Source organism: Microtus oregoni, unplaced genomic scaffold (genome assembly GCF_018167655.1).
Source record: "Microtus oregoni isolate MIOR12 unplaced genomic scaffold, Mior012 000022F_ref0000154, whole genome shotgun sequence".
Classification (NCBI taxonomy): domain Eukaryota; kingdom Metazoa; phylum Chordata; class Mammalia; order Rodentia; family Cricetidae; genus Microtus; species Microtus oregoni.
The window spans coordinates 4,937,592-4,956,268 of NW_024543081.1; the positions used below are offsets into that span (position 1 = coordinate 4,937,592).

Sequence of the window (18,677 nt, forward strand, 5' to 3'; positions counted from 1 at the left end):
GATCTTGGCTGCTGGTCATTTCTTTGTGGTGAGTGTCTTGTTATAGGCAGCCATGAGGATGCCCAACTTGCCAGCTCTCTGTGACTGTCACGGTTGTGGTCTTGGCAGTCCAGGCTTCACATGGCCATCTGTTGACCAGAAGGTGTTCTGTGCTTTATGCCTAGAGATCCTTGGAGGCAAAAACCAAGACTTTAAAATAATACTTCTTTTTTTTCATAACTTTAAAATTCTATTTGTTGATGCTATAAGGTGAGAGACTCTTGCTAGTCTGACCATGGAGCTGTGGTGAACATGAGTTGAGTTCGTTATAAAGTTGAGGATGTGTGGGAAATGCTGGGCTGACTTTACAGATTCACTCTCCAGAAATGAGTTATGTGGAGCATCTGCAGAGAGTCTGGATCTGTTCACGTACATAGGTAGAAGTGTCATTTCCCCACTTCTTATGACTTTTGCCTAGAAAATTCTAAATAAGGAAAAAACCCAAAGACTAACATAATTTGAATTATCAGATGTAGCAGAGACAGGGTCACCTTTGGAGTCCTGCAGTCCCTGTTCTTATTCTTCTAATAGTATTCACATACATCTGGGGTGGTTGGTTCCGTCTCGCACTCAAGCATGCACGTTTGTGCACGTGTACACACACTCCTGGAGTGCATTATTTAAATAATTTAAATAAACTGTTGCCACAGTTGTTACAGTATAGGTGGGTGTAAGCGGGTTATCCTATCTAACACCCCTCTCTGCGGTTTACAAATGTGTCCTGCTATCTCTTGAACTTGCTTGCCCCTCCCTGTACTGAGTCAGCAAGCACTAATCATTGTAGCTCTCACTCATTTTTAGTGATAGCTATGATTTACACAAAAAATAAAGAAAAAGAAAAAGAAAAAGAAAAGAATAAAAGCTTTAAATAAAGTCCAGAGAACCCATTTGTTCAGCAATGTAATTCAAAAGTTCTTGCGACTGGCCAGTTCTCCCTTGCTTGTGTTTCCCTTTTCCTTGTTAGAAACAAGTTCCAGCCATGTGACTCTGTCCATGACCTGCAGTAGATAAAGATTCTTATAACTGGCCGGGCGATGGTGGCGCACGCCTTTAATCCCAGCACTCAGGAGGCAGAGGCAGGAGTCTCTGTGAGTTCGAGGCCAGCCTGGTCTATAAGAGCTAGTCCCAGGACAGGCTCTAAAACTACAAGGAAACCTTGTCTTGAAAAACCAAAAAAAAAAAAAAAAAAAAAAAAGATTCTTATAATTGTAGATTTATAGTTTTTGATGAAGTGAGTTTTGGCCTGTGGGTCAGTCCTTTTCTGTGTGGACCGTGCCTTTTGGGTCAGACTTAAAATCATCTCATCTTATAGGTCAGAGAGTTTTTCCATGTTTCCTGCAGGAGCCTTGGGGTCCTAAAATTGTTTGTTGAGGATGATGGGAGAGAGCCTAAGTGCCTACCCCCTCCATACTGCTGGTGGATCTGCTGTTGGCCTTCCTGTGGCCTCACAACCCCACGGTTACTGACTTGTGTTCTTGGTCCAGCTCTACAGCGTTGCTGAGTGGAGTAGAGTGGTAACTCATGTAATATTTGGGGCTTTCTGCTGACTGTCCCCATGACTACATGGCTGTCCCCATTATAGCAGTGTTCTATATGAATACTGGTAGGGACTACCTCATTATTCACATAGGGTTTTTGTTTTAAATTTTATTTTATGTGCATTGGTGGGAACCCCTAGAACTAAAGTTAAAGACAGTTTTGAGCTGCCTTGTAGGTGCTGGGAACTGACTGAACCCAGTTCCTTTGGAAAAGCAGCCAGTGCTCTAAACCATTGAGCCATCTCTAGCCTGCCTTTTTTTTTTTTTTTTTTTGAGACAAGGCCTCTACATAGCTCTGGCTGTCCTGGAATTAAAGGTGTGTACCACCACACTTGACTAATATGAGAGGGGCCAGGGAGGTCCTATCTCAAAACAATACCCCCACCCTGAAAAACAAAGGCAAAAGTAGCACAAGTATTTTGTGACTGCGAAGATTCAGGAATTTTTGTTTTATATTGATATATTGTAAATCTCTTTTTTTACAATTTTAAAAAAAGATTTATTTATTTGTTATGAATACAGTGTTCTGTCTGCATGTATGTCTGCAGGCCAGACCAGGAGAAGGCACCAGATCTTATTACGGATGGTTGTGAGCTACCATGTGGTTGCTGGGAATTGAACTCAGGGAATTGAAAGGTGAAAGAGTAGCCAGCAGTTTTAACCTCTAAGCCTTCTAAACCCCTGATACATTGTAAATCTTAATATTATCTTTGTGAACAATGTCTGAAAATAACTGTTTGGGTGGGTTTTCTGATCTTTCTGCTCTTTATCCAGACACAGTTGCAGCCTGCCTGTTGAGCTGGCCAGAGGGGACTAGTTGATGCTATACAACCTGCTCTCCTGTTTATGTAGGACTTTAAGAAAGCAAACTAAACAAAAACCAGTCTCACTATGTATCCCAGCTGTTTTGCAACTCACTGTAGACCATGCTGGCCTCGAACTCAGAAATCTGTCTGCTTCTGCCTCCTGAGTGCTGGGGCTAAAGGGGTGTGCCACCATGCCTGGTGTCAATGTAGCTTTAAAAGACTAGTTATTTCCATGGATGACTATTAGTGTTAGAATGAGATTAATTTAATTTAATTCTCTTGCTGTTTTCATTTTTACTTTTTGAGATAGTCTTTGTGTGTAGCCTGGGCTGACCTTGAGCTCTCCATCCTTTTGCCTCAGAGTCTTGAGTGCTAGATGGCAGGTGTGTCTACATGCCCTGCTTTCTTCCTGGTTTTTGCTTTTATTGACTAAGGTGCTAGAAATCCTGGTCACAGCTATGAGTAGACTATATAAAAACAGCCTCCTTAGAAGTCTCAAACTTGTTGTCATCAGCTGACTTCCACTTTAGGGCCAGGATTTTTGTAGCTAAAAAAGTGGGCAAAACCTACTCCTCCAAAGGTTAGGGTATGTGAGTCACTTGCCATCTTCATTTTGCAAACATTTTCTTCAAACTTTTCAGCAAAAATGGGTCTACTGAGATTTTTCTCTTGCATTTTTTTTTGTTTATTAGCTATATTTAGGAAGGCTTGAGGAACTCTTTGAGTGTATTCTTGCCAACATTTAAAGTTTTTAAATAAGACTACAATTTCAAAAAGTTCACAGATCAGATGTGTGGTTAATAAGTAAATGCTCTTGTAACTACTCTGTGTCACGTGAGACTGCGTATTGCAGCCCCTGCACAGCCCCTTTCCATCTTCAGGGACTGAGTGCTCTCTGACTTGTAGGGCTCGCCTCAGGAGCTTTCCACTAGAAATCCTACTTTACTTGTGCCTTTGATGGAGTACCTGTATCCGTTTTAGTTATAAAAACTAAATAGACAAGGTTGGGTACTCTGTTAAGAAAAGTTTTTGAGATCACAGTTTGGGGAGCTGAAAGGGCAAGATTGGGCATCACATCAGTTTATTCTCTGGCTGAATCACATCAGAGCAATGGCATCATGGCAGGAGCGTGTGTGGGAAGTAGAAATGACATGGTAAGATAGGAAGCCAAAGCACAGTGAGTGGTTAGCCTTAGGTCTCCCTTTTGGGTACCAGTATCACACCAGAGATCTGGGACAAATTATAGTGGAGTAGCACCTCTTTCCTTCTAGGGGTCCATTTGGTCACGTCTCCTTCCAGGTTCCTCTGTGCTGTGGGTTTCATGCCTGACTTGTTTGATGGCCTGTTCTTCTCCCTTGTGCTTTCTCTGAATTAGTAGTTAGTTGGCCTCGGAGCTTAATGAGTGTGGGATGAAGAAGTAGACATACTTGCTTTTGACTGGTCTGTTTCTGGTGGGCTTATAGTACTGTGCCTTTTGCCCATCTTTTTCTCCAAGGCACGTGGTTGCTCGCCAGAGGTGAGGCAGGCTCTGCAGATGGTGTTTGCATGCATACCTGTAGGGCACATTTTCAGTATAATTTTATGTATTTAACAGTTTTGTTTACAACCTGCAAACTGTTCACATTTTTCCAAATTTTTGCACTAGAGAAAAGATGGATTTTTATTTTTATTTTTTTAATTTTATTTTTTCTTGAGACAGGGTTTCTCTGTGTAGCTTTGTAGCCTGTCCTGGCACTCACTCGGTAGACCAGGCTGACCTCAAATTCACAGAGATCCTCTCACCTGTCTGTATCTCCCAAATGCTAGTGCTAGGATTAAAGGTGTGCGCCACCAATGCCTGGCTGGATTTTTTTTTAAATGAGATTGGAGTCTTTCTTTATTAAAACAAATTGCTAACCAGCATTTTTTGGGGGGTTATTAATTGTTAAAAAAAATTTCTTCTCCCTGAGCTGGATGGTGGTGGTGCACACACCTTTAATCCCAGCACTTGGAGGTAGAGGCTGGTGGATCTCTGAGTTCAAAGCCAGCCTGGTCTACAGAGTGCGTTCCAGGACAGCCAGGACTACACAGAGAAACCATCTTGAAAAACAACCGCCCTCCCCCCATGAAAAAAAAAATATGTACTGCCTCATGTATAACCCTAAGTGTAATATTTAACATTATTTCCATGTTAAAGCCCTCTGTCCTTTACATGTTGCTGGAATTTATATAGTATACTATATAGATGTTATGCCTCGGTCCAAGTGGTGAAAACAAAAACTACCCAGAAAAGCTGCTTACGAAGTGACCAGGCCTGCCTGACCCATGGACATAGTTTCTTGTGGACTTTGGTACATCTTCAGGTGTCTGTCACTTGCCTTCTGTTGTGCTTTTCTCTCTTCATCTGAGTGTCTTTTGGTGGGTTTGTCATTGGAGATAGGCTTTTTGCATGGTCTTGGTGCCAGACCCACCCCTACTGAACATGCAGAGCTGTAGGGGGTAGTAGAGCTAGCAGAGCTCTGGCAAGAGACTGCAGCCTCTGGATTTGCAGCATTCTCAAGAGGAAGCCAGCTTTGCAGATCTGGGTTTCTACCTGGTAGTAGTGGTCCTTGATTGTTCTGTAAAACTTAATTTGATTCTTTTTTTTTTATTTTTAAAGTGAACTTAGAAGCTTTTAATGTCAGTTCTAAAATTTTGTTGTGTAATGCACAATGAAGGAACACCTTGTGGCCGTTTGTAATTTTGTACTGTTGAAATCGTGAGTTTGGTGGAGATTGTTTTCCAATGCTCTTGTGAGGCGCACTGAGCTCTTCGAAAGTAATGGTGGAAAGGAACAGAGAAGCTCTCTGGCCGGCCTTCAAAGGCTTGATGGTTTAGCCCCCTGCTGCGGAGGTTTACACAGCTTTGTATTTCTAGTCCCCGAAGGATGAGGTGTCTCAGAAGATGGTTGTCATTTATTGGGAACAGACTGTGTTTCCAGCCTGAGCTGGTGGGCTGCTCTGCTTCAGGTAGGAGTGGGACCAGGGCTGGTAGTGCCACCTGTGAGAGCAAGCTGTGACCTCAGAGTCCAGCCATGAGCATCTTAGCTGACAGTGGTCAACACTGCTCTGTCTGCGTGTAGATAGGACACCACACAGAGGATCAACGTGTTGAAAGTTTGGTCAGCTGTGTTTCTTTTTGGACATTTGACCTGATGACTATTTTGGTGGATGAAATCTCCAGATAGCTGAAGGTTATGAACTGTTTTTATAGTACAGGGCCATAGATACTATGTGTCAAGACTCAGGGAGAGACCTGCAGTGTTACTAAAGTAACGTCCTGTCTAGTTTTCTAAATGCAAACACACTTAAAATATGCTTTTCAAAGCTAAACTCTGAGTTTTTCCATGTTTTAGATTAAATAGGATTGCGAATCAGGTGGCCATTCAGCGGAAGAAGCAGTTTGTGGAGCGAGCCCACAGCTACTGGTTACTCAAAAGGCTGTCTAGGAATGGTGCTCCCCTGCTGCGGCGGCTCCAGTCCAGCCTGCAGTCCCAGAGAAACACGCAGCAGGTACGTGCACATTGCCCTCATCCACCTTTCAGTGTCACTTGCCTCCTAACACACTGATCAAACACTGTCCCTTCAGGTTGGATGTGTTGCTGACCCCTGACCGCTGGGCTTTGAGCTGCTAAGCTGCAGAGTATGGTGTGAGCTCAGTGTTGAGTTGTGCTTCCTTCCCTACTCTTGCATTCGCTGATGGGTGTCTGCTCTATGTCTAAGACTGCCAGCTCCAAGGAGAGAAGGGACTTGCCAGAGAAGCTGGAGAGGGAGGCCTGATGACAGCCTGGACCTGATGGGTGGGGATCTATGTGCTGGGTCTTGAGTATATCATTGGCTTAGCATTGACCATAGCAAGGATGAGGAGAAGAGTAGAGGAGGTGACTTTTAAATTTCTTTTAGTTTTATTTTTATGTGTATTGGTATTTTGTTTATGTGTTTGTCTGTGTGAGAGTGGTGGGTCCTGGAGTTATAGACAGTTGTGAGCTTCCATGTGGGTGGTGGGAATTGAACCTGGGTCCTCTGGAAGAGCAGCCAGTGCTTTTAACTACTGAGCCATCTCTCCAGCTCCCAAGGAAGTGACTTTTTAAAAGAACAAATTTAAACAAACTTGTCCATTATATTAGAGGTTATCTTAAAGAGGAAAGAATTACCTTCTGTGGATGTCACACATACTGTTTCTCTCTACATTGCCCAAATATACATGTCTGGTGGCCTCTACTGCTACTCATGGGAGGGGCTAATCTTTATATCTGTAAAATATCAGCCAGCTTTAATGGAAGTTAAGTTTGTAGAATCCTGTTGAGTCCCCAAGGCTGTCACAGGCACAGCTGTGGAATGAGCTTAGGGCTGTCAGATGAGCTGTGGTACTGGAGTCCTGCTGTGTGAATTAGATGCCCATATCTGCAAGTGGCCAAGTATCACTCTTCTGGGATCTAAGACTTGCTGGACTGTAGGTCTGATCTGAATGGAAGGGGCGATCCAGGGCCTCCCAAGTGTCAGGTCTTCTCTGTTAGATTCTGTAGACCAACTGTATCTATTCATTGGGGACACTTGCCTCCTTGGAGACTACCGGGTTTTAAGAAGCTGCCCCATCTGAGGACTATCATGGGATCACCAAGTTTTGAAGTGCCTAGCACATCGAGACTGTTTTGGTTGTTGAGTGAATCAACCATGTTCTTTACCTCATTTGTTGTTGAGATGCTGCTGTTCTCTCAGAGCACAGCTCCACTGTCGGTTCCCAGCATGTCTGCTTGTCCTGGGTACCAGAGGGGAAGAAGGTCTTAGGGATATTAGTCATGAAGTGGGGGAGTTTTTAATCAAAACTGGGCACTGCTTTTGGTCTTTGCTTAGCGATGGTAACAGTGTTGGGAATAAGATGTGTAGAGACAAGGAGATCCAGACCTCATGTGTTGTCTTGAGCTAGAGAATACTCTCTAAATAAGCTAAGCACGAACCACAGAGGAGTGTTTTTGGTAGATTGTCAATAAGAATGAAATGCCATCAATACAGTAGTGGGACATACAGCTGTTGGGTTCTTTTTTTTTTTTTTTTTTTGGTTTTTCGAGACAGGGTTTCTCTGTGGTTTTGGAGCCTGTCCTGGAACTAGCTCTTGTAGACCAGGCTGGTCTCGAACTCACAGAGATCCACCTGCCTCTGCCTCCCGAGTGCTGGGATTAAAGGCGTGCGCCACCACCGCCCGGCTTGTTGGGTTCTTATAATGACAAAACATGGGTTGCCAGAAGGCCTGTGGGTGACTTGTATAGAGAGATGGAGGAAGAAAGGGTTATAGGAAGAAAGAGAAGGAGTGTGATAAGGCAAGGTGGCAAAGACAGCCCTCCAGAGGGTCATTCCATGTACTCCAGAAAAGCTGTCCAGTGCTGTACTCATTTAGACTCATCTAATGAGGTCTGTGAAGAAGAGTATTTGCTGCCAGCTATCCCTTTTTGTAGAGGACATTGAGGCCATCAGAGAGGGGGAGCAATTTGTGAATACAAGTCACGTGGTGTTCCTGGGCTAGGGCATTCTAGAATCACCAAAAAGGGAAGTAGAAGGCATTACCCATGGCAGAAGGGCCTGTTGTGCAGTGTTGGATCAGACGGGACATGATGCCAAAGGCTGTAAACCATACCCACATTGTCGTAGTGATTAAGGCTTGATATCTCTCTCTCTCTCTCTCTCTCTCTCTCTCTCTCTTTTGGTTTTTCGAGACAGGGTTTCTTTGTGGTTTTGGAGCCTGTCCTGGAACTAGCTCTTGTAGACCAGGCTGGTCTCAAACTCACAGAGATCCACCTGCACCTGCCTCTGCCCCCCCCCCCCCCCCCCCCCCCCCCCAGTGCTGGGATTAAAGGCGTGCACCACCGCCCGGCTCTTTTTTTTTTTTTTTAAATGGCCTGAACCTTGCCATTGGAGCAAAGCACATGCTCCATCTTAGCTCTTGATAACTTTTTAACTAGAAATAAGTGATGTTAGAATTTGATTTTCTGTTGGTTTTGGTTGTCTGTGCTCAGCCAGACTTTGGGAGAAGACTGTTAGACCTCTTTGCTACCAGACTGACATTTTGGGCGATGGGGTTGAGGGACAGTAGAATAGAATGAGCCACTCTGAGAGATATCACTGAGTTCATAGTGCTATACCTGAGATTACGAGTGTTGCCATTAGAGAGGCTCCCCTAGGTGTGTGCAGAAAAGACACATTGGTCTGGTAGAAAAGATAGGCTCTGATCTTGTGCCATCTGCTGAAGCGGTGCTATGGTAGGAGGTAGTTTAGGATGACTCTTTAGGGTGGCCAAACAGTTTCTGGCTCTTTTGTTTTGTTTTGTTTCCTCTTTGCCTGCCCTATTAACTCCTTGGGGCCTTTACTTCCACCATCCTGCTCATAACATCCTGTAGGTCTGGGACTCTGACAAGTCTGACTTGGCTAAGCCTAGCTGCCTGTGCTTCACATATGAGCTGACCTGTTCCCCCAGTATGGTGGGTGTTGGCCTGACCGCTGAACTGGTCCTTGTTATAGGGTTGGGTCTGGTCATCTTCCCTCATCCTGGTACCTGGATCTTGGCGTGTGTTGGGAATGGACACACTGGAGTGCATGTGTTTCTTCTTGGCAGTGGGTGACCACTTCTGGACTTCCCCTTTTCAGAAACCACTCTACTTCTAACCTCTTGTCATTGACTTCTTTGTAGAAAAATAGACTTCCGCAGAGCAGCATCAAGCAAGCTGGGTTTTTTTTAGATGAGTGATATGTATACAGGCTCAATTTTTCATGACCCTGTAGTATGTGGAGTACGGGTACCTTTTAAGATTAAAACCAATCCATGAAAAAAAACCACTGCATTTTGAATGTCCTTAAATATACAAGCATAGGTCTATCAGTAATCTGGAGATTTCCTTTGCTTCACAGGGGTTGCCAGGCCAAATGTCCTTTTGGTTACTTAAAGTCTGTTTCCAACTAGTAGGCAAGAACTTGCCTGGATGTTGTTAGGATATTTGTTTTCTTTTTTTTGGTTGTTTTGGGGCAGGGTTGACTAGGAACTTACAGTGTAGAATATGCTGGCCTTGAACTCACAACACTCTGCTTGTGCCTGCTTCTGCCTTCTGAGAGTTGAAATTAAGGGTATGCACTGTCACACCTGGTGGCATTTGGTTTTTGATTCTCCTTTCCATGTATTTACTGACTTTGTGTATACATGGATGATGCTGTCATCAACCCCAACTAAATGCTTAAAAATTTTCAGTAATACCAGGTATACCCTGTAGTTCTTCACTGCTGTGGGCACTGAAGTATGTGGGTGGAGACAGATCATGCTCCAAACATCCTGTGCCATTGTTTTCATACCATGATGAGTGGCTGTCCATACGGTTTGGGTGGTAACACTGTCCAGATACCCTACATCCTTGATCAGTGTGCTGGTGGCCTGGGTTACAGAGTCTTGGCTGTGGTACCATCTGAGGATGGGCCATGAAAAGCAAAGCCATTTAGAGAGAGAAGGGTCTCTTGTCTGTGGCCTGTACCTGCAGCTGTATGGCATCACTTTGTTTCTGGCCGGCAGATGTGGGTACTTCTTCTGGGTTGCTGTCCAGCAGCAGTGCAGAAGGACAGACTTCTGGAGTAGGCATTCTCCACCTTCTATCCTGGGGTCAGGGAGGAGGTCTCATATTCATAGAGCAGAGAGTAGAGTAATAGTTTTGGATAATGACCACTGTGGTGTTGCATGAGGACCAGGGGTCTTGGACAGGCTCACTCTGGGGTGGCAGAAAGGGGAGTATGGGTAGCCTGAAAGTGAGATCTGGATTGGGGAACAGAGCTCTGGGGATCTTGGTTGAACAAGAAGCATGGGATACTGAGAGTATGTGGCATGTTGACTTTCCTGGAAAGTGGCTGGAAAATCTTTATAAATAGGGCTCTGGTCTTGCTTGGGGTTCCTTGATTGCTATTAAGGGATATGTGCTTTCTCTGTGGCAGTGGCTCTTGTTCCTGTAAGGGTACCTTTTGGACACTCTGGCCTTGAGGGCTCTACTAGGCCCCTGGACTATTGTGGGCTGTTTTGGCTTCTTACCCTACTTAGAAGTCTGAGCAGCTCCAGCATTGACCTCTGTGTATCAGACTGCTTTCCTACCACTGTGTCTCCTGGCTTTTCAGTGCTGCATTTGGGTTTTGATGACTTGGGTAGAGAGGGGCTGTGCTGGTTGCTAACTAAGTTAGGACAAGGTCAAGACATGTTCTTTCTGATATCCTGCTCTGTCACCTGAGAAGACAGAGGTGTGACTGGTGACTGCAGTGCCCATTCTTGTCTCTAAGGGGTTAGAAGTGATGCCTACACCTTACCTGCTGAGCCCAGAACTGAGCCTGTGTAATATTCCATTGCCAGTCAGGATAGTTCAGCCTTATATTGTATACCTTCTTTCTTGTGCTCCTTCCAATACTCCTTTCCCCAGAGATCAAGCTAAGAATCCCTGGTGCCATGGACCATATTGGACCCTTTTGTACCTTAGTTACAGCACATTCACAGGGACTCTTGAAAGAGAATAGGCCTCAGGTAACCCTTTTAGTCTTAACCTGTGTGAGCTTCTTAGATCCCTGGTAGGAAGAATCTCTAGGCTTGACTGATGGGAAGTTTTATTTAATCTTTTTAGAGAGAAAATGACGAAGAGATGAAAGCTGCCAAAGAGAAGCTAAAGTACTGGCAGCGGCTGCGACATGATCTAGAACGTGCACGCCTGCTAATAGAGCTGCTGCGCAAGCGGGAGAAACTCAAACGTGAGCAGGTAAGGCCCTTGGGGTCTGCCAGCCTCCAGGGCTGCTGTCGTAGAATGTTCCTGGAGATGCTCTAGAGTGACCCTTGTGTATCTGCTGACTTTGTACTGCTGCCCTTGCCCCACAGCACATCCCTATTCTATAGTTGGTCCTATGGTATCTTTGTGGTACCATTTTCGGGTGGCCACCCCTAAATTTGCAAGTGCCTTAAAGGAAACCTCTGCCTTGGAAGAAGCACATGTCCTTGCACAGAGACAGTCGCTTTGGGGTAGGGTGGTGGCCTGCATGTAGGCTGCTGTGTGCTGATGGTTGGAGTGTTGGTTCTGTGACTGTGCAATATGTGAGGTGCCATGGTCTCCAAGAGAGGTGTGTATCCACAATCGTTTTGAGACTGTGTGTGCTCTTGTTGCCAGGTGAAGGTGGAGCAGATGGCTATGGAGCTCCGATTGACACCACTGACTGTGCTGCTACGCTCAGTCCTGGAACAGCTTCAGGAGAAGGACCCTGCAAAAATCTTTGCCCAGCCCGTGAGTCTAAAGGAGGTACGTATTGCGGTGGCTCACTGTTCTGTCTCAAGTGTGACTCAAGATCTGTACTGCTGTTTAATTAGTAAACATGTAACCGGGAAAGAAGTTGCTTGAATTCTTGACTTGCATTATTATTTAATGAATGCATTGTTTAGTATTTAATGGATAATATTTTAATTGTAAAAGATATGTTTTATTGTAAAGCATTAAAAGTGCCTAGGTGAAAAGCTCTACTCAGAACTTAGCTATTGGTGATGTTAGTTCTGCTGATACTCCACTTGATGTACTTGTAGCTAAAAAAACTAGATTGGGAAGGTTCCTGTAAAAATTGGGCTTAGTTTGGATTGGCATAGTGTTGCTATGTAACATTAGTCTGGGGTGGGGGGGCTGCTGTGTATATAAGGTGTGACTGGTATAGATGGCATGCACTGTTTTGATTTTCCTTTGGTTTGTAAGTGTTTATTTTCCTCTCTAAAATTAGGTACCAGATTATTTGGATCACATTAAACACCCCATGGACTTTGCCACAATGAGGAAAAGGCTAGAAGCTCAAGGGTATAAAAACCTCCATGCGTTTGAGGAGGATTTTAATCTCATTGTAGATAACTGCATGAAGTACAATGCCAAGGACACCGTATTTTATAGAGCTGCAGTGAGGCTGCGAGATCAGGGAGGTGTTGTTTTGAGGCAGGCCCGGCGTGAGGTGGACAGCATTGGCCTGGAAGAGGCCTCAGGAATGCATCTGCCTGAGCGACCTGTTGCAGCCCCTCGGCGGCCTTTCTCCTGGGAAGAAGGTAAGAATCCAGCACTGCATCCAGGAAGATGGCAGGTGCTTTTTCCCTCAGACTGTAGAGTTAAGATTCCACTATGCAGCCAGCATAAATGCTACTGAGGGTGCTCTTTCATTTCCTGTCTCTGTGTGTGTGCTTGGGCCTTGCCACATTTCACATACCCACTGCAAAGAAACATGTCTAGTTGAGTCCACATCTAGATGATCGATCTGTGAAGACAAGATAGTTGAGGATTCATACCCGAAGGCCTGACCTTGCTTCTGAGGAGGTCTCATAGTGAGAAGGTGCTATTGGTAGTTGTATTTCAGCTGAAAGGAATAGAAGCAGGAGCTAACATTGGCTTTGCCTCTGACCCTTTTTCTTGGATGCTGCGGGTGTTCATAGAGGGCCTGTCATCAGTGCTTGACCCAACCCTCCAGGACTCCAGGGTGAGCTTGTACTTTGGGCTCCACCAGGCACATGCTGTTGTGTTGCTCATCAAGCAGCGTGGGTGTTTTTGTTTTTGAGACAAGGTCTTACTGGGTAGCCTTAGCTGGCTAGGAACTCAATATGTGTATCAGACTGACTTTGGGGTTAAAGATATATATTACCACATCTGGTCTTCATCAGTTCTTGTAAACTTTTTGCCCCTTAATTGTTTATTCAGTAGGTGAATGTCCATATGGAATGGTGGTCCACCCTGGAACATGATTTTTTCCTGTATTTAAAATTGTTATCAAAGCCTGAAGTCCTGTGTTCCTGTTTTGACCTCCTTTTTCTTCTTTTATTCCCTGTCCAGGAAAATGATGGGATTTTACTGACTTTATGTTTTTCCTGTACTTTTCCTTCTTTATATCCAGCTGGTTACTGTGTCCTGATTCTGCTTTTGCTTTTCCACTGGGCCTTCGAAGGTCTCCTGACTTCTGGCCTCCTTTGTGTCTGGTCTGGAGAGACTGTCTGTCAGTACTTAGGCACCCATGGGACATACAGGATAGATAGAATTCCAGATAGTGTGTAATGGTACACATCTGTAGTCACAGCACTCGGGAAGCTAAAGTAGGAGGTTTGCCACAAGCTCAAGGCCAGTCTGGACTGTAGTGATTTCCAGGCTAGCGTGAGTTGCCTGTCTAAAAAACAAAACTGGTCCAAAAAGTATAATTAGAAAATAAATACAAGAATGCTGGAGCCTGTGGTCTAGTAGCGCATTTCTAGCATGCACAGAACTGGAAATGGTGGTGCAAGGGTTAGAATTTCAAGATCATCTCATCTGCCTAGTGAACTAAGGCTAGCCTGGGTTACATGAGGCTTTTTCTTGGAAAAATAGACACACACACACACAAAAAGGTAACAGATCTCTGCAGCCTAGCTAGGTTCAGTATGCTAGATCAGAACCATCTCATGCTGAGATGTTCCTCCAACAGTCTCTGTTGGAGCTGAGTCTGATAGCCCCCAGGATTATAGAGTGACCTTTAGTCCTTTACATACATCCGTGTTCTGTTCTCCAGGCTGTGTGGGAGGCAAGGCTGGTGCTCCAGCCTCTTCTGCCTTTTGTAGATTCTGGGGTTGTGACTGAGCTCTGGGTGGTGTTGGCTGTCCTTAAAACAGAGGATCCCGTGACATGTGGGAGCCTTTGACCCCACAGCTTCCAATTTTCATGTTCTCTAGATGGACAGTGTTTGGAGGCCTCAAAGTTGACACTTTCAGGAAACTGACTCTGCCACTGCTAAATAAATTTCTATGTCAGGCTTGTTGTCAAAGAGGAGAATAATAATGGATAGTACAAATCTCTTTCTTCCTCAGTGATTGGAGTAGAAAGAAAGGGTGATCCATGGTAAGGCCAGCTCTGGGTACCTCTGCCACTGTCCTGAGCCCTACTATAATGAAGATACTGGTCCTATTGAAAAAGAAGCAGACAAGTAGGTCATGGTAGTTCATGACCGAAATTGTAGTACTCAGGAAGTTGAGGAAGGAGGATTGCAAGTTTGAGAACAGCCTGGGCTACATAGTGAGACCTTGTCTCAACAACCAAAGAACAGTAAGAAATGAGCCTTGAAAAGCTGGGACATTACTCTGTTATTTATTTATTTATTTATTTATTTATGGTGCTTCAGATTAAAAAAAATTGTTTACTTGAATGTATTTGAGGCATTAACTTTGAGATTTTGCTAGAAATAGTGTAACTGTAAGTCTTGAGTAGCCCATTGGGGGCTTTTGTTCATATTCCCATGCTGATTAGTTTTGTTCTTGTAGACAGGGCACTTGAGTTGGACTTGGTTCCTGGGCCAGCTACCAGGTCTGGGCAGATCCCCTGTGCTGCTTTTGGTTTTTATCTTCACAAAATTTAAAGAATTTCTTTGGCCATTTTACTGATTTAAGTTTTGAGGACTTCTGTAGTCAGTGTTGGTAGAATTTGGGAAGACCTGTGGACTCTGCAGCCTAATGTCCATGGACAGTGGTGACTCATATGCGAGTACTCCAGCTAGGATGACATTGGTGATAATGGAAACAGTTTACATCAGCATGTTTGCATACTGTCTCTTCCGTTGGCAGTCCATCTTCTTTCTGTGCTGGGGGGTCTCATGCATTTCTGGTAGTCTTTGTACCCCTTACTTAGAATGGGCTGTCTACACAGCAGAACTGAGTTGGGTCCTGTTGCAGGATAGGCCACATATGTTACCTGTATATCCTCTGCTGTGGTTACACTATTCTTTTGTGTCCTAGCTGACTGGAGGAGAAATTCTCTTTTAGGAGTCTTTTTTTCTCCTTGTGGCAATAGCCTTCTTATGTGTTCAGAATGAGGGTAGAGGAGTCTGTGTGTGACATCAAATGTGAAGCTGGAGCTTTGGCTATGGGAAGACTAAAGGATAGTTGAGAACAGTGTGTTATTCTTAGAGGTTCCCAAGGATCAGGTGATTAATGATGTCTGTTCTTTGGTTCAGTGGACAGGTTGCTGGACCCAGCCAACAGGGCCCACATGGGCTTGGAGGAGCAGCTGAGAGAGCTACTGGACAAGTTGGACCTCACCTGCTCCATGAAGTCCAGCGGCTCACGGAGTAAACGGGCAAAGCTGCTCAAAAGAGAGATTGCTCTTCTCCGAAACAAGCTGAGCCAGCAGCACAGCCAGTCCCCATCCATAGGGGCAGGTACAGGAGGCTTTGAAGACGATGCTGCTCCACTGGGGCCAGACACAGGGGAGGAAGGTAAGCATGATGAGGTGGGAGGGCCACACCTGTGGACATGGGTGCCTCTGTCAGGCTGAGTTACTCTGTAGTAACCATAAATTTGTAAGTTTTGAAGGTTACAGAACTCTGATCACTGGCTATTCCTTCCAGGTTTTTGTTGCTCTCTGAAAGGATGTTCTGGTGGGTGCTATCTGTGCTGTATTTTAGCACTTAGTTTACAAACTTAAGGCATGGGATGAGATTTTCTTGAACTTGAGCCTGAAAAACTTTTAAAAGGATAGTTTAGATCTGATACTGTGTTGAAGATGGTAGGAATAAGAAATGTCTTTGTTGTAGTTTGTAAATGGAGGCAGAGTATTGGATGATTAGACAGCCTAACTTTGTTTTTACTTTGTTTGTGTAGGTCAGAGGACACTAGTGTGAGCAGGTTCTCTCCTGGCAGCTAACAGGATCAGGGGATGGAACTCAGGTGGCAGGCCTTGTGAACACCTCTACCCTTAAGCTGTCTTGCTGAAGTCATTTAGAAAATAGTGTTTCCAGAGTACACCCGAACCTTGGGCTTTGAGCTGTTGGGGGCGGGAAGGAGACTAAGGTACTTCTTGGCAAAGGCCTACTCCCAGACTCATCCTCAGCAGCCTGAGGCCTTCCCTGTAAGTCACCTTCAGTGGACACCATCTTGTCCCAGCAGCATTGAGTGACATCTGGAGAAAGAACCAGACAGGTGGGATGTTAGGATGAGGTGGAAGGAGATACAGGAGAGATTCATCTGCCCAATGGGGTACCTACTTGATAAGAAGGCCCGTGTGAGTGTGTGTGTGTGTGTGAGAGAGAGTGAGAGAGAGAGAGAGAGAGAGAGAGAGAGAGAGAGAGAGAGAGAGGAGAGAGGGGTGTGTGTATGAGCATGTGTGTGCACATCTAGTTGGGGAGTTTAGAGAATCATTACACCCTTTAATCCACTTGCCTCACAGCCACCACATGTTCGTTCCATGAAATGGGAAGAAGAATAAGATCTTCCCTGTGCCTCTGTTGTTAGCAGTTTGGCTTGTGATCTCCCTGTGTTTTTTTTCCTACCTCATCTAAACAGGAATAGAAAAACATTATACAAGACAGATGGAGAGATGGCTCAGCTATTAAGAGCACTTACTTGGCTGCTCTTCCAGAGGTCCTGAGTTCACGTCCCAGCAACCACATGATGGCTCACAACCATCTATGATGAGATCTGATGCCCTCTTCTGGCATGCAGGTGTACATGTGGGCATAACACTGTCTACATAATAATAAATAAATATATCTTTAACAAAAACTAACTAAAAAAACTGAACAAAAACCAAGACAGATGCAGTTGTAGTTTGCATTTTGATCTGTATTACTGTCTGCATCAGTAGATGTGGCTCTGACCTGCTCCTTGTAATGACATAGTTTCAGTATGTTTGTACTAAGTTTCATTTTGTCCTGACAATCTTGTAGTGCACTGGCCCTTTCTCTGGCTGCTTCTTTTATACAGTTGTGTTTGGCGGCCAGCAGAAGTTAGAGCTAATGCCCCTGAGTTTTCCTGGCCGTAGAATTTACTTTCAGTGTGTTCAATTGTAAATTTCATATATAACCTTTGCCTTGCCGTTAGGTAACAGGTTTGATGGGTCCACACAGTAAAGGTTTTAGTCTTCAGTGTGTGACACATTTTCTTTTCCCATACTCTCTGAAAGGTTTATCACTAGCACATGCCAATCCTCTGCCTCTGTTGGAGGATCTGTGCTTTTTTAAAAGTAACATTTGTTCACGGGACCTTTGACAGACAGATGCATATGAGATAATGCTGTTCTTTGCACTCCGGCGAGTCACAGATAGTGCCGTTGCCTGGTTCCCATAGTAGCCCTTGCAGGCTCCACTTCCCACTGCTAGAACTGGCTGAGGAGGACCCTGTGGTCCAGCCACTCAGTGATCTGTGCACTATTTGTTCTGAATAGTCATCTGGGGAGAAAGATTATTGGCAGGACAGCTCACTGATAATACAGTGGCTTGCTTTTGAAAGAGAAACCTGACCTCTCCTTATATCTGTGTGCAGGATTTCATTTTCCCCTCAAAAGTTTCCTCATTGGTGCTGGTTTTACAGGACTAAGGGTCTTATTTTTACTTCAAGTTCCTCAACTCGGAGGAAGAGCCAGGAGTGCCATTGAAGACCAGATCTGGTGCTTTGTACTGTTGGGGCCCTTTAGAGGAGGCATATTAGTGATTGCTGAAGCAAATGCCTAGGATTGCTTTGGCCTGTGTTTAAAACTCAAAGAAAGAACATTTTCCTTTTAGCTGAGAGGAAAGATGAATGGAGAAAGAAACAGCCTGACAGTCTTTCTGAGGCAGAGCTGTGGAGGTAGAATTTAGGGCCCCTAAAAGAGACTGAGTTCCAGATAGGCAACAGGGAGCATAAATGTTGCTGTGGACAACAGAAGCAGAAATATGAAATTGTCCCATGTGCCTTGGGATAGAACCCCAAAGTCAAAATACTATATAGTTCAGCACATTCTTCTCAAAGAGAGTGTTATTGTTGGGTGCAGTCATAAATGCCTCTATTTTCAGGCCTCAAGAGGCAGAGGCAGGTAGAACTCTATGAATTTAGAGGCCAACCTGGTTTACATTACGAGTTCCAGACCAGATAGGGCCCAGAAACCTTGTGACCAATTAGAAAGAGAAAATCTGTTATTTTTAGAGAATGACCATAGATTTTTTACACTTAGGAAGGCATTCCTTAATGTAAAATAAACAGTCTTGCTTAAATTGTAATTAAACAACACTTTTGTGTTTTATGACATTTATGTTGTTTGCATTAGAGGAAACAGCAGTATAACTGTTGGGAACCAAGTCCAAAAAGCCAGCATCTGAGGAAGGAAATAGGTCCTGGTTGGCTTGGGCAGTGGATGTGCTCTGCTTGCTAGTGCAAGGGGCAGGCTGTTTGTCAGGAGACCTTCCATTCTGACCTTCAGGTTGAAGAGTTCCAGCCAGTTGAATGCTGAGGGGCACATGGAATGGGGTCATGATAAGCCCGTGGGACA

General features: G+C 44.6%; 1 protein-coding gene across 4 annotated transcripts in view; it reads left to right on the forward strand.

Annotated features, from left to right (window-relative positions):
- Brd1 (bromodomain containing 1) overlaps positions 1-18,677 on the forward strand; it is a 48,045-nt gene that overhangs the window by 11,186 nt on the left and 18,182 nt on the right. For all 4 annotated transcript variants that reach the window (XR_005976160.1, XM_041671914.1, XM_041671913.1 and 1 more), the window contains exons 3-7: positions 5,757-5,913; positions 11,034-11,165; positions 11,568-11,696; positions 12,163-12,475; positions 15,391-15,651. Coding sequence is in view for 3 of the 4 variants with exons in the window: in XM_041671914.1 (XP_041527848.1) it covers positions 5,757-5,913; positions 11,034-11,165; positions 11,568-11,696; positions 12,163-12,475; positions 15,391-15,651 (992 nt within the window). In the remaining variant the exon portion in view is untranslated. The remainder of the gene's footprint in view (positions 1-5,756; positions 5,914-11,033; positions 11,166-11,567; positions 11,697-12,162; positions 12,476-15,390; positions 15,652-18,677) is intronic.